Here is a 25,001-nt window from a genome sequence, read left to right as displayed (position 1 = left end):
TTAACAAAGATATCTTTCTTCTCAGTTGTGATGTGTATTAACAAAAACAAACAAGAGCCAGAATAAAAGTTCTTCCCTTTTCAGTGGCTCAGGTTTCACTCATTTGGTACTTGTAATGTTATCTTAAAAGTTATCCAGTTATATATAGTCTTCCGGGAAAAAAATAGGATAACAAGATCTGAATTTCCTGTGTGGTATGTGTTAAAACAGAAAATCCTCCCAAATCCCTACTCCCAAATGGTCTTAAAAGTAAGAAACAAAACTCTTTAGACATTATAAAGAAGTAAACATAGTCATCCATTTTTTCTTCTTGTGTGAGGTATCTTTAAGGCTGAGAGCCAGTTCATTCTAAACTTCTTTGGAAACTTTTCAAATGTTCTCAGGACTGTCATTTTATTTACTACTTGAACATTTTCAGGCACAATATATTAGGATTGTATCCCATTAATCTAAAACTATAAACATTGAAACTTATTAGATGAATGTTAATCTAATATTTATATGGTGTCTTCACAATCTGTGTTTATGGGGCAGTGGTTATCATGGTACCTGTGTGTATCAGAAATGTGACTTCATATTGGGATTTTAGTTCAGTAAATTTTGAACATAGACTTCTATTCGTTTGTTTTAGAAAGGCAGAAAGTAATTTCTGCTCGGGATATGTCTGGTTACAGACCACCATATTTAGTTGTTACAAGGATGACTGGATGTACATGGAAAATTATAAATTATGAAGAATTCACCTTCAATATTCTGTGGGAAATTGAGAAGTCTGGAACTTTTAAAAGAAATCACTTCAAATGTATGAAAATATTTAAAGATAATTTATCCAACAATTAATTTGATGTGTAATTTTAAATAAAATAAGCTCTATTTCACTCAGTCTTTTTTTAAATCCTTCCTCAACAGGGGTTCCATTCCCTCTCAAGGCGGGGGGGAGTGCAATACCTTTGCCGAAAGTGTGGTAGATACACTTGGGCCATGTCCACTGGGTTTCTTATTAGTGTAGTTCAGTGGTTCTCAACCTATTTACCATTGTGGTTGCACATGGAGCTCTCTATATGTTATGTGTAGGGCTCCATGCCTATCACGGATTCTGGGCGGCCCCGGTCAGTGGTTGGCGAGTGGCCGGAGCAGCCACCTCTTGGGCAGCCCCCAGGGTGTAGGAATACCATGTACCCAAGCAACCATAGCTACGTCAGTGTGTGCATTCTTCCATCAACATAGTTGTGTCCACCCTGGGTGTTAGTTCAGCATAGCTACAGAGCTATGGGGTGTGTTTTTTCACACCCTGGTCCATGTAGCCATGTCGACGTAATCTGTAAGTGTTCACAAGGTCTTTCTTGCAGACTTGAAGACAGCACTGAATTGGTTCACATTTAGAAACTTATTTCACAACTATAAAGACAAAACAAAAAAAAGTTTGTAATTAACAATGCATATATTTTTTTACAGAACACTGCAAACACCATTAAGCATAAAAGAGATCATGGGAGAGACCTTAAAATAATTTCCACTATCTATTTTCAGTGGCCTGTAGTAAATTCAGTGATCGATTACTTTTCATTACCAGCAAGTGGAGCTATGGAAACTGTTGTACTGTTTATTGAGGCTTATTGATGTTTCTTCTGATTATTTTTTATGGCAGTTTTGCCTGATTGCTTTTGTTTTTGGAACTTGTTTTTGGAATTCCTTCACTAGTTCTGTTCATTTAGTTGATCTGTGCTTTGGGAAGTGTATAGGATAAATTACGTTCATGTTACTTGGGAAATTGGTCCATTTTCAGTATCAGGCATATTGGACGCACTGGTTAGTTGATGCACCCATTATTTAAGTGCGGGCTAATTTTCATGGTGGGAACAGGTATGTTTTACATGATAAAATACACATACTTACAGTGACTAAGCGAGCTTATAATAAAAACATTGTTTAAGGTTAGCAGTCAGAAGTAATCTTCCTTAAAATCCCCATAGATGGAGTTACTATAAGGTGGGTGCATAACTGGTTGGAAAACTGTTCCCAGAGAGTAGTTATCAGTGGTTCACAGTCATTCTGGAAGGGCATAATGAGTGGGGTCCCGCAGGGATCAATTCTGAGTCCTGTTCTGTTCACGGGGGAGGGATAGTTCAGTGGTTTGAGCATTGACCTGCTAAACCCAGGGTTGTGAGCTCAATCCTTGAGGGGGCCGTTTAGGGAACTGGGGTAAAAATCTGTCTGGTGGTTGGTCCTGCTTTGAGCAGGGGGTTGGACTAGATGACCTTCTGAGGTCCCTTCCAACCCTGATATGCTATGATTCTATAAATATCTTCATCAATGATTTAGATAATGGCATAGAGCAGCAGTTCTCAACCAGTGGTCCGAGGTCCCGTGGGGACCATGAGCAGGCTTCAGGGGGCCCACCGAGCAGGGCCAGCATTAAACTCACTGGGGTCCAAGGCAGAAAGCCGAAGCCCTGCCACCCCAAGCCCTGCTACTTGGAGCTGAAGCCTGAGCAACTTAGCTTCCCTGGGACCCCTGTGGTGTGGGGCCCCAGGCAGTTGCCCTGTTTGCTACCCCCTAATGCTGGCCCTGGCTTTTATATGCAGAAAAACAGTTGTTGTAGCACAGGTGGGCAGTGGAATTTTAATAGCATGTTGGGGGCGGGGGGTGAATTAAAAAAGGTTGAGAATCCCTGGCATAAAGAGTACACTTATAAAGTTTGTGGAAGATACCAAACTGGGAGGGGTTGCAAATGCTTTGGAAAATAGGATTATAATTCAAAATGATCTGGACAAACTGGAGAAATGGTCTGAAGTAAATCAGATGAAATTCAATAAGGGCAAATGCAAAGTACTCCACTTAGGAAGGAACAGTCAGTTGCACACATACAAAATGGGAAATGGAGTACTTGTGGCACCTTAGAGACTAACAAATTTATTAGAGCATAAGCTTTCGTGGACTACAGCCCACTTCTTCGGATGCATAAGTGGGCTGTAGTCCACGAAAGCTTATGCTCTAATAAATTTGTTAGTCTCTAAGGTGCCACAAGTACTCCTGTTCTTCTTTTTGCGGATACAGACTAACACGGCTGCTACTCTGAAACCTGTCAAAATGGGAAATGACTGTCTAGGAACAAGTACTGCAGAAAGGGCTCTGGGAGTCATAGTGGACGACAAGCTAAATACGAGTCAACAGTGTAACACTGTTGCAAAAAAACGAACATCATTCTGGGATGTATTAGCAGGAGTGTTGTAAGCAAGACATGAGAAGTAATTCTTCTGCTCTACGCCATGCTGATTAGGCCTCAACTGGAGTACTGTGGCCAGGTCTGGGCGCCACCTTTCAGGAAAGACGTGGACAAATTGTAGAAAGTCCAGAGAAGAGCAACAAAAATTATTAAAGGTCTAGAAAACATGATCTATGAGGGAAGATTGAAAAAATTGGGTTTGTTTAGTCTGGAAAATAGAAGATGGAGGGGACGTAAGTTTTCAAGTACATAAAAAGTTGTTACAAGGAGCAGGTAGAAAAATTGTTCTTAACCTCTGAGGATAGGACAAGAAGCAATAGGCTTAAATTGCAGCAAGGGAGGTTTAGGTTGAACATTAGGAAAAACTTTCTGTCAGGGAGGTTAAACACTAGAATAAATTGACTAGGGAAGTTGTGGAATCTCCATCTTTGGAGATTTTTAAGAGCAGGTTAGACAAACACCTGTCAGGGATGGTCTAGATAATACTTAGTCCTGCCATGAACACAGGGGACTGGACTAGATGACCTCTCGAGGTCCCTTCCAGTTCTATGATTCTAAACCTCTCAGTGAATAACTCCTCAGAAATACTTTGATAAACACATAATGTTACTACTTTTTCCAGAAGATCAGAAGACTTGGTTTTTACCTGGACAGCTGTTGGATCCTTTTCATTTGTACAGACTGGAGGTTTTGGTTGTTTTGGTCTTCCATGTAGGACTTTTCCCCTAGTCTGGATGCATGCATGCATACTTTAAAAGAGCTGAAAGTGAAAGTTTGGCCCACAGCTTGGAACATGGACCCACCAGAGAGTGTGTCTGTATGGTATCCCAATTCATGCTTATTTAGCCCCCTCAGCAAAGAGGTGATGCCAGTGTATTTTGTTTTTGTAACACTGCAACCATGTCTCCTATTTTAAAAACCTCCTATGATCCCCCATACACATGCATAGAACTCAGGGCAGAAGAGCATTTTCTCAGTACTATCCACTGGAATATCTAAGAAGTAGAATTGCCCTCAAGTGGCTGCATTTCTCCTTACACTACAGGCAATTGAGTGTTACCTTATCAACTGTATTAATAAACACTGATAGATTGAATATTGACATGGACAACTAATATGCATTTGTTACCTGGAGAACAAGAACACTTAAATTTCAGTCTCTGTGGAGTTTTCTCCAATGCTACTACTATTTTTTTTTTTTTTTTTTTTTTACTAAAAACGCCTTTTAAATGTGATCCTCCCTCAAAAATAATACCCAGGACTGAACCTACTGGCCCAGGAAATGAGACAACTCAATACTGATGCCTATCAATGTTATCCTAGAAAGGAAGACTTCAAATATATTGACATTGGTCTGATAGTCATCAATCTCCACTGTATATTTTATTTATGATGGACCAAGTACTCCCCAGAGCCACCTTCGCCCTGGAAGGACATGGATCCAAAGTACATGTTGTGGAATAAAGTTCTCCTAGTCTCTCCAGAGACTTCGATAGCAATGCAGACAAAAACTGAAGCATCAGAGTCTTGGTATTTGTCTCTCTACACATTGCTCTGCCATCACAAAAGCAGAGAACTTTATCTGAAAGTTTTAATCTACAAAATAAATTTATTTCCTGTGGCACAGTCTTGAATCAGCTGCTGAAAAGAGACAGCCTGTGTTAATCAGTCTGGCCTGCACCTAGGACAAATCCACTATCTTTGCCTTTTTCCCAGCCACTGCATAAAAATTTGAAAAGTTTTCAAAGCAGTTTATCAACTTTGGCACAAAACTTCTGCCACTGGGTTTTTCTTTTGCCTGCTTAATTTGTCACTTGTAATCCACAAATGATGGTGACCCATAAGGATATGTAGTGAAGAAAACATCTAGGAAAAGCTCATGTCAAGTCCTATAAAACCATCAGTAGCAATGGTCTGCTGGAGGATTGATATTCTCTTTCAGGGCAGGGTGGAGTGATTTAAATCACCAAGTGGAAAGCCTTGATGTTAAATCAGTTTCCATTTATACTTCAGTTATTTTCCTCAGATACATTCTCATATAACCATTAAAATGTTGATTTACAGATAAATAGAGCTTTTACACTAGATTTGGTACATCTTTTTGCTATCTAGAAGGGCACGCTATAAGTGTTAATTTATTTAAGCAATTATATGGCTTAATATTTTCAGATTTTTATTAATTGTACATTATTAGTACATTGGAAAATGGTGAATGATATTGCTCATTTACTAGATAATTAACTTTTTGCTCATGATCTGTGGCAAACTGCATTAGGATGGGAGCTGGAATTTAATTAAACACACAAACCAGCATATAACATTTATTTTTACTAAACAAAACAACCTTAGATGTTTTGGATACCTAATCTAATCTTCTCAAAACATGTTTCACTTTTGCAACTTAATGATTTATTAAATAGAGGGTTTAACAGTAATCAGTTAAATAAATTGATTATTTCAGGTCAGCCTGGGAAAATTTTCAAATATGGATACGTGAAAATGACTGGAACTCGAGTTCCTATGCACCTAAGTCTCTTGAAAATGAGACCGTCTTCTAAGCCCTTTACACTTTGAAAACTAGAGTATCTTGTGTCTCCTCCTTCCTCTCGTTTTTATTCATACACAGGAAGAGAGAGACAAGTTTTCCTGCTTTTTCAACTCCCAATAGATTTCTTAACTTTGATTGAATATTTTCTTCATTTGGACTAATTCATTTTGTGCCTACAGAAGAGGCTACTACTGTCAAACACTGATATAAAGCTTCAACAATTTTTGGTTCCAGATACTTAGCTAGTTACTTCCACCAGTTCAGGGGTTGGACTTGCTTTAAAATATAGTCAGCAAACATGTCTTGCTTGAATGGTTCACTTCCAGCTCTGAAATCTATTGTGGTTGGCATGATTGATGTATGATTATTAGATGCTCCTGTCATAGCAGCATCTTCTTCAGCAGTTAGGCAACTACCCTGGAACTTTGAGTTGAGAATATTGGCAAGAAAATGAAGTGGAGTAGGTACTTGATCCATCTGCTTCTCTACTGCCTGCAATTTAACTTTGTTGGTGGATATTTTTCGTCAGTGTCTCTTGAAGTTCTTTCCAAATTTCAACAGCATCAGAAGTACAGCAGCAATCTTTCTGCAATTTGTTCAAGGCTATGGAAATAGACTTCAGTATATTCAGCATGTTTTCTACATTTCTTTTTAATCTGATGTTGACTACTTTGACTGTGATAGTGCCAGGTATTTTGTCACTTTTTTCTTCACAAATAGTCATCAGAATAGTCCAGTTCTTAATAAATAGGTCAAAACAGTCAACTATTGAATTCCATCATACCTCTTGCGGAAGAATTACTTTGGATCCTCCAGCTCTCCTCAGTGAAGCTGAAACAAAATGGCTGTTACAGAAATGTTTTTGCGTGCCAGCAGAACATGCACAAACACCTTCCCTGGAACAGAGACAGCAAGGTGATCGGCCTGTAGCTCTTATGTTCACTGCACTGTCCCTTGCTCTTATAAAGTGAGATCACAATATCGTCCTTCCAGGCGGTTGGCAAGGTTCCAGTTCTCCACACCAGATGAGAGATGGCCAGAGGTGATTCCGCTATAGGGTCAATAGCGCGTTTTAGCAGCTCTTGGGGGATGCCATCAGCACCCGCTGCGCATCTCTTCAGTTTACAGATGGTGCACTTCATAGAATATCAGGATTGGAAGGGACCTCAGGAGGTCATCTAGTCCAGTCCCCTGCTCAAAGCAGGACCAATTCCCAACTAAATCATCCCAGCCAGGGCTTTGTCAAGCCTGACCTTAAAAACTCCTAAGGAAGGAGATTCCACCACCTCCCTAGGTAACCCATTCCAGTGCTTCACCACCCTCCTAGTGAAAAAGTTTTTCCTAATATCCAACCTAAACCTCCCCCACTGCAACTTGAGACCATTACTCCTTGTTCTGTCATCTGGTACCACTGGGAACAGTCTAGATCCATTTCACTTCATCCAATGTTGGTGCATCAGTACAAGTGTCTGGGTCTGGAACTGCCGTGGCTGCCGGGTCGTCCTGCTCTGAGCAGGCAGCAGTTGAAAGGTTGTTCAGGGCACTGTGATAATGTTCAATCCAGCGTGAGAGGATGTCACCATCCGATTTAAGTGGATGGCTTTGGATGTTCAGGATGCCGTTTGTAGCGACTATCTCCTGACCACTGAGGTTGCAGATCACGCAAGAATGCTGGCTTTAAGTTGCTCCTGGCTAAGCCAAATTCAACATCATCTGCCACTTGGTTATAATGCCTCGTGAATGCAGGGGGTGCTAACCAAAAAATTGTCTGGTTGCACAGCTCAGCTCTAACACACTATGTTAAGTTTGTGCAGGCCACATTCTTTTATACATTTTTTTTTTTAATGTAATAGTTTTTTTTCCATCTCTGAATCTGGCTTTCTTCTATAGATTTCTATTATCCCCATCACAATGCTATCTAGTCACTAACCGGCTCCTGTTAATAAGTGAGCAGCTAAACACTGAAGTATACTTCTGGGTTGACTACCTACAGTTCCCCTTTCAGCAATTTATGCAAAAGTCCAATGAAGTATTCTTTAGATTTGAATGGAACAAATCAGTATGCTCTTTTATTAATAACAAGTGAAAGTGTCATTCATGATACGTGCATTCTGTCCATTTGTGGTTATAGGATGGGAGTGTGTTTAGTTTAGCCTTCTATCAAGCTGAAATCCTGTATGTTGAATGGTGATTTTTCTGGACTTTTCCTAAGATGTGAATAAACTTTGTTAAGCAGATGAGCTAGGTCATGGATACTGAAAGAATTACTGTTAAGTACTCGTCATCTGCCAGATATATACTGGAACCTCCTTGAATTAATATTCTTGTAAATATTCATTATAAGTACCTAATGATTCACCAATGAGATCCTTTATAAGTTAATTTTGTCTTATTTCAAATGTGTTGCTACATAAAACAGTAGCTTCTTAAATTATTTTAGAAAGTCAAATAAGGCATTTTACATGCCAAAGCTAGAGTTCGGGGCTCTTGGAATACATCTATACCTTCCCACCTCTGTACTTCAAATTTAGTAAAAATGTATATGTTGTTTTATACCATTCACAATTAAAACTTTCTTTCTTAAAAACAAACACAAAAACCAACAACTCAGACATATCCTGGGCCCTTATTGAGGGCTAAATACGTAGCCAGTTTTGCAGCCTTAAAATTCAACTGTTTTTGAATTATCACAGTGCAAAGTGAATGACAAGTTGGCACAATTAAAAATGGCTCTTCACATTCTAATGTTCAAGCAACAGAAGACATTTCCAAAGCATCTTTTGGGATGATTGAGTTACCTAAATGTTGAGTTACCAATTAATTGTTTGGATGCATCCAAACTGCATGTTCTGGGGAGGCAGTTTGTGCCTCCTCCCTTTTTTAACATTTAAATAGATATCAAGAGATATTCAGAGTTGCCACAGTTGATTTTGATGATGGAAGGGATATTAAACCTTGTGCTTCAGGGTTTAAGCCAATCTCTAACTATGAGACCGATATTATCCCATATCTGCCTACTGCAGGGTTCTTACATGTTCCTCTGAAGCACATGGTTCTGGCCACCGTTGGAGACAGGATACTGGCTTGGATGGACTTTGGATCTGATCCAGTCTGGCAATTCCTGTGTTCCTAAATTCTTAGTGTTGGCATCGTCCTGGTCCATCATTTGTTTTGCAGGTGCTATGGTTAGCTGCCCTCCCCCCCCCCCTTTTTTTTTTTTTTTTTTGAGACAGCCCACAAACTACTTAAGAATGGGAATCCGACACAATTATCTTTTTAGGAAAGGGGTCTTTTATCTCTTAATTTATCTGAAAATAATCTTTTGCAAGATTCTCGCTAGCCTGCCCTACTTCTGCTGTTTGGATGGAAATCTCTTGGAATATTGCTTTTATCGCTGTAGCTGGCTGGTTGTTGTCCTAGTCTGAACACATCTTTACAGAAGTATGCTTATTTGGGTGAATATTTATATAGGTGAATAGTTACAAATTTGCCTATTCTAGAGACTCCAGCGAAACTGTATAATTTTATCTTGAAAAGTGACTGAGCAGCTAAATGAATTCCATGTTTGTGTCAATGATTTCCATATCACTTTTTGTCAGCCTACCAGTAAAAAGATAGCTTTCCCATTTGACAACTTTGAAACCTAAACATGGAATCTGAAAATCTTTAGTTTTTGCTGATATCAGTAATAACAACTCAGGCCAAATTCACCATCATTACATATGTGTAACTCAATGTGGTCTGCTTGGTAGCACAAGTGTAATAGCAGAACTCAGCCCTATATTTTGAATGTGGTGGATTCTATTTGATTGAGGAACCAGAATAAACCTAGATGGCTTTTAGTGTGTTGACTCTGTCCAGTTTAATAGTACTAAAGTGTGTGTGTGTAATTTTATTTAAGCAACCAGATATGACTATAAGCACACATTAGGAGCAGAACTGTCAAGGAAGATGGTTCAGTTTTTATAGTCCTTTTTTGTAGCAGAAGCACAAAAGATTTATAAAAATAAAACGGAACTAGTGGAAAAATATGGTGTCAACATAGGCTTCGTCAATACTCTATAAAGATGTTTTACTTAAACCAGTGAAAAACCTCTTCTTGCTTTGGTTTAAGAGTGGCTTATTTCAATTTATACTAAACCAAATTTAGCCTGTTTTAAACTGATACTAGATTGTTCAGACCCTTTTGCACCTGTGTAACTAAATTGGTTTAAAATCACACCTTAAGTTAAACTGATGTAATCCTGTATGTAGGAAAGCCCTTAGAGGAAGTTGGAGCATCCGGGGGAGAAGTTCTCTTCAGTCATCTCCCACTTCATATAAATGAACTACATGGTTAAAGATTTCATTAGTTTATCTTTGGTCACACCTGGTTATACTCATCAAAAACAGATACAATTTTTTGAGTGTAGATGTATGAGTCTTGACTGCATCCAAAGCACCTCCAGTTTTTTTCTTTATTTTATCTGATTTATTTCTACACCACTGCAACTTTATGGTAACTATTTTAATTTTAATAGTTTAGGATATTCAAATGTGTAACTCTTTAACAACTCAAACTCTGATCCCTTCTGCCTGTTCAGTAATTGTATTGTATTGTGCTGTGTAGTGTTTAATGCCTTAATAGATTTGTAATGTAACTAACTTATGGATGTTCTAATTTGTCCGAACTCCCTTATCTAAATCATAACACATTTATATAGTTTTACCATTTAGCTATTTCAAAAATAGATGTAAATGGCCATGCTAGTGAATATTTTTAGATGTATAAGATCATGCTTAGAAATACAGTAACCACAATTGTATTTTATTTCTTAGGGAATATATATATGTGGCTTGGTGTTGATATATTTGGATGTATGTATCTTTGGGGCTTTATTCCTCATGATAAAAGTGAAGCATTTGGAACTGTACCTGGGTACCTTATTTTCAAAAAGAATATATTGACACATGTCAAATAAATTAGTCTTGCATTAAGACAGAGACTGGAATTTTCTTTTGAAATCCAGCCTAAATCTCTAAATTTGAAATTTATAAACAGCTATTTTAAAGCTAAAATAGCTCATATTTAATTGGTGGAAAACATTCTTGCTCAGTTATCTGAAAAATTAACTTCATCAAACTATGCCCACAAGTCATTTCTAGACTGAGATTAAACAAGAAATTACATGCCAAAAGATAACTTCTACAGAAAGTTTATAAGCACCTGAAAAACTATCTTCTCAATTATAATTTTGCTACTATTCTTAACGTATTTTGTACGTTTATCTTGTAAAGGAAATGTAAATTTTTAGCATGGATTTCTCTTGGTTTTGGAATACTTACGTGATGTCCTCTTTGCTGCTACTATTTGCAAACACTCATTTCGTTTTTGAATATTCCATGTCAACACCTGGATGACTGTAGCTGCGTATACATTGTGCAGTGCAAGGCAGTCAACAAAATTTGCTATAATTAAAACTCAAATAGAAAATTTCTCAGAAATGTGTCTTAACCTTACTGGACATTCACAATTTGCATGCAAAATCAGAAAAGTTTAAGAAACTGAGGAAACTGGACAGATGAATATTGTTCTCCATTTTGAATGCAAATTTTCTCTAATAAGAACTTAAACTGTTGTGGTATACAACTGCAATAAAGTGTGCTCTGAGAAGTGCTACTAAAATATTCTTAAGGTTTACATTCTCAAAGTTTATTTACTTGGAAGATATTTGGTTTTGGGGAAGAGAAGTACTTCATCTTCTAACAGTCCTTTCATCTCCCTACCTTCCTCCAAAAATCTTAATTTGCTCTTAAAATTCTTTGTTTTCCACAGTTCATCAAAACTCAGTTGTTGAACACATTCCAGACTCCTTGGATGCTAACATAACGTAAGTGCCCTTAAAAATCTTTAACTGTGTTACTATGTTCCTTGTAGTACCCTTTTAAAACTAGGTGGGAAAAATAGCCTTTCAAAGTTCCTTCATGAAATAACTTTTTATTCTTCTTTTCAGTGAAATAAAAGCAAACAGCTCTTGTGTTGGTTTTGTTGTTGAAAATGTTGGTCAGTTTGTGACTGGGAATAAGATTAGAAATGTATCAACCTTGTTGGAATCAGCTGTAATCTTGTGGCTTCTCTCCATCAAAATGTTCGGTTTCTTTAGACTAACACTCAGTATTTTTTTTTTTTTTTTCCTGCTAGGAAATCTCCAAAACAAGTACTGTTTTTAAAAATAAATAAATAAATAACTTAAACCCAACAAATCTACTACATAAGTTATGTCCATCTCTCCAGTTCCATGATGTCCATGCCTTCTTCTTTATATTAGGCAGTGTATTGACATTGACAAGGTCTCTGCTCAAAACACTTCAGAATACTTGTTCATAAGAACAGATCAGACCGACAAAGCACCGGTAAAAAATGCATGCTTTCAATCACAGTAAACCATGAATTTGTGGGTTGGCTGCCAAAATTGAGGACCCTAGAGAATAAAACTACTGCAACTCATGTTTGGAGGCTTGAAAGTTGACAGGTGGGTTTGCCTGTCAGCCTAAACTTGGCTGCTTCTCTGGAGTTTATGCTATTACCACTTTTAAGTACAACTTTTGTCATTAAAGATCTCAAGACACTTTTTGAGAGATGGGGCATTAACCCTGGTGCTGTTGCTTGAATTGCCATTCTGGTAACTACTCTATGCCTATATCAAACTCCCCTTGCAGATGATTACAGTATTTTGCACTTCCTGTCCTATACATGTATCCATCTGCTGTACAGTGATCATAGAAATCATAGGACTGGAAGGGACTTGGAGAGGTCATCTAGTCCAATCCCCTGCACTCATGGCAGGACTAAGTATTATCTAGACCATCCCTGACAGGTGTTTGTCTAACCTGCTCTTAAAAATCTCCAATGATGGAGATTCCACAACCCCCCTAGGCAATTTATTCCAGTGCTTAACCACCCTGACAGCTAGGAAGTTTTTCCCAATGTCCAACCTAAAACGCCCTTGTGGCAATTTAAACCCATTGCTGCTTCTCCTATCCTCAGAAGTTAAGTAGAACAATTTTTCTTCCTCCTCCTTGTAACAACCTTTTATGTACTTGAAAATAGTGGAGGGCATGGATCAGTATTCACATTACTATCTGTCAGTACCCGGCCCGAGCCGGGGAAGATAGGATCCAACCAGCTGACCAAATTCAGTGATGAATCCTAGTCACATGCCACCTGTGGCACGTTGCACATATAAGTACTCTCACACTTCTTATCACACTGTCTGTACTCGGCTAGCTTGATTATCACTTCAAAAGTTTTTTTTTTTTTTTCTCTTAATTAATTGGCCTCTCAGAGTTAGTAAGACAACTCCCACCTGTTTATGCTCTCTGTATGTGTGTATATATATCTCCTCATTATATGTTCCATTCTATATGCATCCGAAGAAGTGGGCTGTAGTCCACGAAAGCTTATGCTCTAATAAATTTGTTAGTCTCTAAGGTGCCACAAGTACTCCTGTTCTTCTTTTTGCGGATACAGACTAACACGGCTGTTACTCTGAAACTTGTCATATTCTAAGAAGATATTCTCTCACAGTCTTCTACAAACTAAACAAACATCTTTCCTGAAATGTGGCACCCAGAACTGGAAACAATAATCCAGTTGAGGCCTAATCAGCGTGGAGTAGAGCAGAAGAATTACTTCTCGTGTCTTGCTTACAGCACTCCTGCAAATACATCCCAGAATGATGTTTGCTTATTTTGCAATAGTGTCACACAGCTCATTCCATATTTAGCTTGTGATCCACTATGACCCCCATATCCCTTTCTGCAGTACTCCTTCCTAGGCAATCATTTATATACAAGGGGATGAAAATTTAGCACCATATGAGAGCGATGTGAACAGCTGGCTAGGTACAGTTGCTGTGGGAACCATATAACTTTGAATTTCATGGTTATTGTGCGTTTAAAAGAGAGCTTCAGAGGTGTTGATTATACTTGTACATTTCAAAAAGGGAAAAGTACAATGTTTAAAAATATAACAAGTGTTCTATTTTAACACAACTACTTGAAGTCCTGAAAAATCTAAATTGCAGATGTCTGGTTTCATTTCCAGAGTGAGCAACGCCAGATACCTTAACAAAGGGAATTAAATTAGGGGTTTAGAATAGAAAGGCTGTTTCAAACCTTTGGTTTGAAACATTATGCATTCTAGTAGAGTAAACAGTCTAGATTTATCTGGAGCTAAAGGAAATGGTAACTATTACAAATCTTGGTTTTAAAAACACATTAATGACATTTCTCCTTTGTATTTAGACACACCTGTTCTCACACATGATCTTTCTGTCCTGACAGCAAATGGAAAGCAGCAAAGGTGTTAATCACTGATGCTAGATCCAGAAAGCCTCTCTCAACACTCTCCCTGTGTGCTCTTCTGAGAGTCAGAGATCCAGAAGATACTCCCATAATAGCTTTACTATTTTGAAATCTACTCCTGAGGCTCCCCTCTAAGCACACTCTGGACATTCAGTGACTTAGGGCTTGTCTACCTGGGGAAGTTGCTCTGGAATAAGGTAGGGTGTGAATTTAAAGCACAGTAGCTATTCCAGAATAGGTCACTGTATGGAAACTCTTACACTGGAATAAGTGTGTCCACAGAGATTCCAGACTAGCTGTTCTGGAATAGTTTATTCCACAGTAGCTATTCCAGTCAGTTTCCCTGTAGGCACGCCCTTAGTGGCCTGAAGTAGCCAATTAAATGGCACTACACAAGACCCCTAGCAGCATGCTGCTCACCTTCCCGTTCTCACCACAAGATTGGTAAAACAGCATGTGGGTGTAGTCAGGAAGCAGGGGGAGTCTCAACAAAGAGCTACTAGCTGTGTTGAAGGGGACTGCTGCAAATGGGAATCCAAGCGCATATAAACATCAAATCTTAGTACACTGCTACCTCAATATAACACCACCTGATATAACACGAATTTGGATATAAGGCGGTAAAGCAGTGCTCTGGGGGGGCAGGGCTGCGCACTCCAGTGGATCAAAGCAAGTTCAGTATAACTCGGTTTCACCTATAACGCGGTAAGATTTTTTTGGCTCCCGAGGACAGCGTTATATCGAGGTAGAGGTGTAATAAGCAGCACGGATAGTGGTGAGTTCAGAGAAGGGAAGGTTACCATGTTACAGCAAGTGGCCTTAGAGCAGCTGCAGCTGCTTGGAAAGTGAGCTATGGCTTAGAAAGGTTGTAGGTATGCTGCAGTTAGACATCTGTGGCAGGGCTGTTTAATTACAGTGTACACTTCTGAGCTTGGGCTGCAGCCTGGGCTCTAGGACCCTGCAAGGTTGGAGGGTCCTAGAGCTCAGGATGCAGCTTAAGTCTGGAAGTGTACGCTGCAGTTAAACAGCCCTGAAGCCTGAGCTTCATGAATACAAGTCAGCTGGCACATGCCAGCCGTGGGTTTTTAATTGAAGTGTAGACATACTCTGTCCATAGACTCCTCTCCCACACTCATTCCCTCTTAGAGCCTCTATCCATCTCAGCTGCAGTAGTGTTCTTCCTCTGTGGTACCAGAATTAGTCAGTTGTATCTACGTGCTTTCCAGGCAAGCAGGCTTCATACCTAGATACATCAGTAAATCTGTCTCTTAACTGGCCCTGGTAACAAGCACATGGGACATGAATTGAATACATTCCTGGGTATTATAAACCTATTTTAAACTATAAAATGTCTCCAACTTCTGCCTTTCTCCTGGAAACTTGGATGTTTACTGGGGTTTTACCCTCCTCTTCCTCTAAGACTTAGGAATCTAAGATGCAACAAGAGGAAAAGGTGATTCTGCTACACAATTCTTAGTGACTTGCAGCAAGTATTACTTTTCCACCTTGTGACCTAAACAAAGAGACCCTTCACAGAGAGAAAGATAGAGAGGAAGAGACACCTATTTTCCATCCTCAGCTAAGAAGACCTGGGATAGGTCTAGCTCTTGATTTGATGGACAGGCCGTCCTTCAAACCTGTTTGTTTCTTACGTGGTATCACATCCGTGCAGTCTGAGTGAATGGGATGTAGGTCCCAGGGGCCTTTCTAGGCCTTCCTTTTTTCAGTTGACACCTTTCCCTCTGGGTGATTGTGTCAGCTGCGTCCTCTGTGCTGGTGACTCTTAAATCTATACCTGCACTTGTGACCAGTCTCAAATCTCATATTTCAGCCTGCCTCATTCACATTTCTTTCTGGATGTCAAGACAACACTTTCGACTCAGCATGGCTAAAACATCTTCCTCCTAAGCCCTCTTAATTCTCACTGTAGTCATGCTACTGTGTCTATTCTTCAGGCTTGGAGCATCATCTTCATCTCTTCTCGCTCCTCCGTATACATCTAAGTGATTTCCAAATCCTGCTGTTCCCTCCCTCCCCCACCCCACACCCAACTGCTGAGGTGGGAATGGCAGAGCATAGTTGCTACAGTTTTGCTAGAGATGGAGAAGCCTACTTATGAGAACTAAGGGGGCCAACTTATCAAGGAAACTTTCAAGGAAGAACACATTTTTCTTAATAAAAAATAATACTTTTCCTTTTAGAATCTTACAAAAGTTTGGGGGATATTTTATTAAAAATTGTTTTGTAGTTCACCTATAAAATATCAGGTGTAAAGTTGTATTAATACTAGTTTTGATATTAAAAAAAGATATTCTTTATTAGGCTTTACAGTGGCTAAACTATTTCTGTAGCCACTTACTTGAGCTGGTCCAGTGAGACATTGGGATCAAAACAGGCTACAAAAATGTGCATATTAAATGGTCCATATTCTGCTTCTCTCTCTGGCAGATACCTCTGCTCTCCAATTTATATAATAAAACAGTGGCGACCACTGGAAATTCTTTTGTAAAGTTGATAGTGGTTAATTTCTTTAATTGGAATGTAAAACATATAGTAAGCGAAACTAAATCGTTACTTCAATATTTTTCAGGTTGTATTTCCCAAGTAGAGATGAAGAACAAAAAAAAATGTATTCCAAATATTGAGGATCAAAAACATGAAGAAATGGAAGGTAACTTATGCATGTGTGTGTATATATATATGTAACTTTTGTGTGTGGTGTCCTATAATAAAGTGACAATGTTTGGAATTAAAATTTTAGGGAAAACATGAAAACGTTTTATTTCCAGTAGTCAGGTTCAAGCAATGTGCTTAGATTTTGTATTTGATCTTTCTCTGAATTAGTAGATTGTAGGTTGTAGAATTTAATCTGTAAATTTACACTGGTTAGCAAAATTTGGGGTTTTTTTTCCTTCTACCTGGGAAGGTCCCTGAATCCTTTACAGCAACATGTTCAACCTGATCACAGTTCTAGAAACAGACCTCTCAGTCAGTTGCAGGCAGGTTAGTAGTGTTTGCAACTTAACCCAGCCAGCCCTGGGTTAGTAGCGTTTGCAACTTAATAGCAATGTAGTTTTCGTAAATTTGAGTAACATCTCTTTATTTGTGTTTGAGTTATGAGTGAGTGGGAGAACATGAAAACACTGTTTTGTGTGAAGGAATTAATATATTGTGTGAAAACTTTAAAGTTGACGTGTCATGAAACTAGTCCTTTCTGACTATCATGAACTATGGGTTGAATTCAGTTTGGTTTGATTTGAAAACAAGTTTTGATTTAACAAAATTAAGAACGTTGCTGCATTTAGCATGCACAGTAGGTATTTTAATAGGTCAGGAGGAAGTCATGTGAAAAAATAATTTTAATTCGAACGAAAGTACAAAAAAGCTAAAGTTAAGGATAGATGTTTTTGTTGATTTACCAGGTATTAGAACGGAGACATGCTTAACTCATCCCATTATGCCCAGACACCACAAGCATATGCGTGGGGGCTTAGACAGAAGGGAACTATTTTTACATTGTGCATTGATTCCAAATAAAATACGGCTAGATTAGTTCAATAATTTAGCTTATCATCCCTCTGTTTATATTTTTTTTAAAACAAATGTAGAGCTAACTTCCATTCCTTTGACTGGAGAATACTGGTAAGGATTATGTGGTTGCCAGGCTCTTCAGGTTTTTTCCAGTCAAGTTAAAATTCCTTTAACATCACTGTTTTGGTCAACAGCTTGACTAAACAACTGAAACATTGATAATTGACTTGCCACTCTGCTCTTTACTACAACTAGATGAGTTGTTACCTTTACAAAAAATACAAGATATTAAACTTGAGTACATCAGGAAGATGCAAATATGTACAGTTAAGAGTTAGCACACTTATTTTTAACTCAAACTGTTGTATTCAAATCTAATGTAGTTCCAGAAATGCACAATAATTGAAAGTGTCAATGTTAATAACAGGTGAAGAGAATGAAGAAAGCTGTTCCTGTCCTACTGCTGTGTTATACGATGAAGCTGACAGGTGCCCGATCTGTCTAAACTGCCTTTTAGAACAGGAGGTTGGTTTTCCTGAAAACTGCAGGCACTTCTTCTGCATGACCTGTATTCTTAAATGGGCTGAAGTAAGTTTCAGAACAAAGATGTAATGTGTTCTGTGTGTCTGAAATCTTTAATGGGAAAAATAACTGATTAACTGATCAAGTAAAGTAGTCACTAATCACTTTGACCATTTACTTAAATCTATGAGTATGTGTTCTAATTGGATTCAAATTTTCAAAATTATTTACATTTTCTATTTGAACAGTGGAGAAAGCTACTTACTTTAAATTTGTTTATAAATAGTGCTATCAGACTTTCTCAAGACCTCCCACCTTTTGTGATGCCTACAAGAAATTTGCCCATTAATTATGGCTATTTTGATGGGTAGATGGGGATAATTTCCACTTTATATTTGCGATTGCTGATTATATAAAAATTGTTCGATTGAATTCCATTCCACTAATTAGTTATACTTCCCTTATCTTACTTTGTAAACCTTTCTGGGCAGGGACATTGTCTTCATAGGTGTGTGTATAGTACCTAGCACAATGGGGCTTCATTTTCTAACTTTCTAGCTTGATGCTGCTCTCCAGGAATTTAAGAAAAGTTGCTTCCTCCAGATCCTTCATTGTGGTCATATTAAGAATTGACGTGTAAGATTAAAATCACAACCACAATTTCTCTGTTCTGTAACCAGTAATTATTTTTAGGTTCTGTTTGCTTGTCTAAAGTAAGTAGAAAACTTTTTTCTGTCCTTAAATTTCTTTTCCATGGTTTTTAATTCTGTTCTGTATCTAGTGTACACTTATTCAAGAACTGAATCCACTGCAGCAAAACTATTATTTTTCCAAGACTGTCAAACCTAGCTTCAGCTGAAAGTAGGTAAAAGCAGTGGATCATTTGTTTTGTGTATTGCTGGCTTGGGTTGCCAATGTGTGTAAAAAAAAAAAAAAAGTTTTCTTAATAAAATACTGTCCTTTTGAGTTAGTATTAAGTTTCTCATTCAGTACAATACAGACCTATGAGAGTTTTCTTCTATACAATCCTCCTTGCTAGAGTAAATGAGATTTTTGGTTTAAATGCATGCTTTATCAGATCACTAATCATATGTTTAGAAAATAAGATCTCTGCCCTTTTGTTCCCCTCTGTAATAGCTTTTCTTATTGTCATTGCCTTCCTCTACTGTATATAGGTATCATCTACAAGGCCTGATTAGGATTGAGACTTCCATTGTACTAGGCTTTATACGAAAGCAGAATAAAAGGTGATTTCTGCTCCAAACAGCTTACAGTCTCTTTATCTAAGACAGATAAAGATGTACCTTTTCAGTTTGCTTGTATTCTCTGTAAGTTTTGTTAGTTGTCTAGGGGACCTGTCTGCTTTTTCCATCATGGCTAAAGATAAGTGGGGGTGGAGGGCAAACCTCAAATAAATAACTTTATGAAGATTGCTTTCTCCTCTGGGGCTGTGGGATCCCTTCAGCCCATGTAATTATATAAATATAATTTTAAATTTCTTTGTAAAGTGTGGTGGGGCGATACCAAAATGCCATTGCTGGGGAAATTTATAAGTGGTTTTATAGAAGTATATTTGGCCTCTAGCAGTATGATGATGTCATATAGTTAAAGTTTTTTTGTTTTTTTTTAATTTGGGTGAAGAAGTAGTTTAATATTTGCTTGCCTACCTTGATCCTTCTGTATCATCATTCATTTATAAATATCAATTACTTTAACTTATGAATTATGAGAAATCACCCAATTCGGAATACAGAAGATATTACAATAATGTATCTTCTTTGAAATGTACAATAACTAGTTTTATACCACTGTATACAAGTTCCTGAAGGTTTTAGGTTTATTTTAAAGGCAAAGCTACATGCATGGGGTGGAAAAAACTAAGGAGTGACCTGAAAATTCTAATCTGAAAGACTCTCCTCTTTCCCCCACTTTCCAAAATGGAGCCTATTTTCAATATATTCTGTAAAAACAACTAAGGATAAAAAGTGTTGCTCAACATGACTTGAACTACTGTCAGTTTTTTATTTACTACAGAGGAACCAACACTAATATATACACAATGACAAATGACATTTTACAGTTAAGATCTGCTGTTATTTTTAAAAAACTGAAAATTTAAAAAGAAAGGTTTCCTGATTTCTTCCCAGTCTCTGTTCTGATTGTGTGGGGCTAGAGTAGTGTCCTAGGAGAGAAAAGACTAGTACACAGCACTAAGGCCTGGTCTACACTACGAGTTTAGGTCGACTTTAGCAGCGTTAAATCGAATTAAGCCTGGACACGTTCACACGACGAAGCCCTTTCTTTAGACTTAAAGGGCCCTTTAAACCGGTTTCTTTACACCACCTTCGACGAGGGGATTAGCGATAAAATCGGCCTTTGTGGGTCGGAATTGGGGTAGTGTGGATGGAATTCGACGTTATTGGCCTCCGGGAGCTATCCCACAGTGCTTCATCGTGACCGCTCTGGACAGCACTCTCAACTCAGATGCACTGACCAGGTAGACAGGAAAAGACCCGCGAACGTTTGAATTTCATTTCCTGTTTGCCCAGCGTGGAGAGCACAGGTAACCACGCAGAGCTCATCAGCACAGGTAACCGTGATGGAGTCCCAGGATCGCAAAAGAGCTCCAGCATGGACCGAACGAGAGGTACAGGATCTGCTCGCCATATGGGGAGATGAATCAGTGCTTGCTGAACTCCGTAGCAGTAAAAGAAATGGCAAAGTATTAGAAAAGGTCTCCAAGGCCATGAAGGTCCAAGGCCATAACAGGGACACGCAGCAGTGCCGCGTGAAAATTAAGGAGCTACGGCAAGCCTACCACAAAGCCAGAGAAGCAAATGGAAGGTCCGGGGCAGAGCCGCAAATTTGCTGCTTCTACGCGGAGCTGCATGCCATTCTAGGGGGTGCAGCCACCACTACCCCAACCGTGTGCTATGACTCTGTCAATGGAGAAACACACAGGGAAGAGAGTTCGGGAAACGAGGGAGATGAGGATGGAGGTAATGTAGGTAGCTCACAGCAGCATGGAAGCGGAGAAACCGGTTTCCCCAACAGCCAGGATATGTTTGTCACCCTGGACCTGGAACCAGTAACCCCCGAACTCACCCAAGACCCTGAGGGCACACAGGGGACCTCTGGTGAGTGTACCTTTGTAAATATTACACATGGTTTAAAAGCAAGCGTGTTTAATGATTAATTTGCCCTGGCAATCGTGGCCAGTACAGCTACTGGAAAAGTCTGTTAACGTGTATGGGGATGGAGCGGAAATCCTCCAGGGACATCTCCAGAAAGCTCTCCTTGATGTACTCCCAAAGCCTTTGCAAAAGGTTTCTGGGGAGGGCTGCCTTATCCCGTCCACCATGGTAGGACACTTTACCACGCCAGGCCAGTAGCACGTAGTCAGGAATCATTGCATAACAAAGCATGGCAGCGTATGGACCCGGTGTTTGCTGGCATGCAAACAACATCCATTCCTTATCTCTCTTTGTTATCCTCAGGAGAGTGTTCGTCACCTGGTTGAAATGGGGTGATTTTATTAAGGGGACATTCAGAGGTGCCCGTTCCTGCTCTTCTGAACAGAAATGTTCCCCGCTGTTAGCCACGCGGTGGAGGGAGGGGTGAAGTGATCATCCCAGAGAACTGTGTGTGTGTGGGGGGGGGTTTAGTTGGGTTTGTGCTGCATGTTAACCCGGAAACCGCAGCCCCTCCTTTTACATTGAAAACCCATTTTAAATGGCCAACCCAATTCATCCTTGATATGGGAAATGAGGGCGCTGCTGTTTGAAACCATTCCCACATGTTACCATGGCTGCCTGCAAGCCGAAATCTGTTGCCTGGCACTGCATGAGTGATCTCTCATACCAAACCGGCAGGCCCTCACTATAAGAGGAAAAATGCGACCTTGTAACGAAAGAGTGTACCCATTGTTCTCTAAAATGTGTCTTTTTTTTTTTTTTTAACCACCTCTCCCTTCTCCACCACCAGCTGCAAATGTTTCTCCTTCACAGAGGCTAGTGAACATTAGAAAGAGAAAACGGAGGACACGGGACAATATGTTCACGGAGCTCCAGATGTCCTCCCACGCTGATAGAGCACAGCAGAATGCGTGGAGGCAGTCAATGTCAGACATGAGAAAAGCACAATATGAACGAGAGGAGAGGTGGCGTGCTGAATCGTGGGATGAACAGAGCAAGTTGCGGGCTGAAGATGATAGGTGGCGTCAGCTTGCAGACAGAAGGCAAGAGTCAATGCTCAGTCTGCTGGAGCATCAAACTGATATGCTCCAGCGTATGGTTGAGCTGCAGGAAAGGCAGCAGGAGCAGAGACCGCCGCTACAGCCCCTGTGTAACCAACAACCCTCCTCCCCAAGTTCCATAGCCTCCTCACCCAGACGCCCAACAACACGGTGGGGGGGCCTCCAGCCACCCAGTTACTCCACCCCAGATGATTGCCCAAGCTTCAGAAGGCTGGCCTTCAATAAGAGTTAGTTTTAAAATGCAGTGTGTCCTTTTCCATCCCTCCTCCCCCACCCATCCCAGGCTACCTTGGCAATTATCCCCCTACTTGTGTGAGGAATTAATAAAGAATGCATGAATGTGAAATAACAATGACTTTATTGCCTCTGCAAGAGGTGCTTGAAGTGGGGAGGGAAGGGTGGGGTGGTTGGTTTACAGGGAAGTAGAGTGAACGGGGGGTGGGGTGGGGGGGTTCATCAAGGAGAAACAAACAGAAGTTTCACACCGTAGCCTGGCCAGTCACAAAACTCATTTTCAAAGCTGCTCTGATGCGCACCGCGCCCTGCTGTGCTCCTCTAACCGCCCTGGTGTCTGGCTGCGCGTAATCAGCGGCCAGGCGAGTTGCCTCAACCTCCCACCCCGCCATAAATGTCTCCCCCTTACTCTCACAGATATTGTGGAGCGCACAGCAAGCAGCAATAACAATGGGGATATTCTTTTCGCTGAGGTCTGAGCGAGTCAGTAAGCTGCGCCAGCGCGCTTTTAAACGTCCAAATGCACATTCCACCACCATTCGGCACTTGCTCAGCCTATAGTTGAACAGGTCCTGACTCCTGTCCAGGCTGCCTGTGTACGGCTTTATGAGCCATGGCATTAAGGAGTAGGCTGGGTCCCCAAGGATCACGATAGGCATTTCAACATCCCAAACAGTTACTTTCTGGTCCGGGAAGAAAGTCCCTTCCTCCAGCTTTCGAAACAGACCAGAGTGCCTGAAGACGCGAGCATCATGTACCTTTCCTGGCCATCCCACGCTGATGTTGGTGAAACGTCCCTTGTGATCCACCAGGGCTTGCAGCAGCATTGAAAAGTACCCCTTGCGGTTTATGTACTCGGTGGCTTGGTGCTCCGGTGCCAAGATAGGGATATGGGTTCCGTCTATGGCCCCACCACAGTTTGGGAATCCCATTTCAGCAAAACCATCCACTATTGCCTGCACGTTGCCCAGAGTCACTACCCTTGATATCACCAGGTCTTTCATTGCCCTGGCAACTTGGATCACAGCAGCTCCCACAGTAGATTTGCCCACTCCAAATTGATTCCCGACTGACCAGTAGCTGTCTGGCGTTGCAAGTTTCCACAGGGCTATCGCCACTCGCTTTTCAACTGTGAGGGCTGCTCTCATCCTGGTATTCTGGCGCTTCAGGGCAGGGGAAAGCAAGTCACAAAGTTCCATGAAAGTGCCCTTACGCATGCGAAAGTTTCGCAGCCACTGGGAATCGTCCCACACCTGCAGCACGATGCGGTCCCACCAGTCTGTGCTTGTTTCCCGTGCCCAGAATCGGCGTTCCATGGCATGAACCTGCCCCAGTAACACCATGATTTCCACATTGCTGGGGCCTGTGCCTTGTGAGAGGTCTATGTCCATGTCAATTTCCTCATCACTCTCTTCGCCGCACTGCAATAGCCTCCTCGGCTGGTCCAGGTTTCGCCTTGGCATGTCCTGGCTCTGCATATACTCCAGGACAATGCGCGTGGTGTTCATAGTGCTCATAATTGCCGCGGTGATCTGAGCGGGCTCCATGATCCCAGTGCTAGTTATGGCGCCTGGTCTGAAAAAAGGTGCGAAACTAGTATCTGATGGACCAGGGGAAGGAGGGAGGGCGGGCCAAGTGACGACATGACGTACAGGGAATTAAAATCAAGAAAGGTGGCTGTGCATCAGGGAGAAACACAAACAACTGTCACACAGAATGGTCCCCCCAAAGATTAAACTGAAAACCCTGGGTTTAGCCGGCCGTTGATTTGATGGAGGGAGGGGGAAGCAAATGAATACAGAACAAATCTATTTTTTACATCTTAAGACGACGGTGCAGCATGACTGATAGCCCTTGGCATCTTCTGGGTGCTTGGCAGCAAATACTGGGCGCTTGGCAGTTAGTGTACTAAGACTGATAGCCACATTTTTCCTGTATGATGACGATGGCCTTCAGGCCTATTGCACGATATGCTGCTCAGGGAAGACTCTGCTAATGTGCGATGATCCAACTTGTAATAGGATGGTTACCAGTCGTAATACACCATCTACTGCCAAAAGGCAAGGGGCTGGTGCAATGCAGCCCTACGGCTGCCAGCACCCAAATCGCCGATGAAGGCTACCAGTCATGCTGCACCGTCTACTGCCAAAACGCAGTTAGCTGCTGCTGCTGTGTAGCAATGCAGTCCCACGTCTGCCGGCACCCAGAGGACATATGGTGACAGTGAGCTGAGCGGGCTCCAGGCTTGCCGTGGTATGTTGTCTGCACAGGTAACCCAGGTAAAAAGCCGCGAATCTATTGTCTGCCGTTGCTCTGACGGAGGGGGAGGGACCTGACGA

The 25,001-nt window shown here is 40.6% G+C and overlaps 2 protein-coding genes across 4 annotated transcripts in view; both read left to right on the top strand.

Moving 5' to 3' along the window:
* The window catches only part of SCAF11 (SR-related CTD associated factor 11), a 70,376-nt gene that overhangs the window by 4,252 nt on the left and 41,123 nt on the right, over window positions 1-25,001 (top strand). For all 3 annotated transcript variants that reach the window (XM_054024915.1, XM_054024906.1, XM_054024900.1), the window contains exons 2-4: window positions 11,590-11,644; window positions 16,711-16,791; window positions 18,079-18,239. In XM_054024915.1, the coding sequence (XP_053880890.1) occupies window positions 16,731-16,791; window positions 18,079-18,239 (222 nt within the window). In that variant the 5' untranslated portion in view covers window positions 11,590-11,644; window positions 16,711-16,730. The remainder of the gene's footprint in view (window positions 1-11,589; window positions 11,645-16,710; window positions 16,792-18,078; window positions 18,240-25,001) is intronic.
* Window positions 18,148-22,792, top strand: LOC128835435 (uncharacterized). The gene is made up of 2 exons (XM_054024928.1): window positions 18,148-21,310; window positions 22,158-22,792. Exons 1-2 carry the CDS (start codon window positions 20,773-20,775, stop codon window positions 22,658-22,660), a joined length of 1,041 nt encoding a protein of 346 aa, XP_053880903.1. The 5' UTR covers window positions 18,148-20,772; the 3' UTR covers window positions 22,661-22,792.

The sequence above is a fragment of the Malaclemys terrapin genome, chromosome 1 (genome assembly GCF_027887155.1).
Source record: "Malaclemys terrapin pileata isolate rMalTer1 chromosome 1, rMalTer1.hap1, whole genome shotgun sequence".
Taxonomy (NCBI): Eukaryota; Metazoa; Chordata; order Testudines; family Emydidae; genus Malaclemys; species Malaclemys terrapin.
Note: the sequence above shows the minus strand (reverse complement) of the source record. Positions and strands in the feature narration are given on the sequence as shown.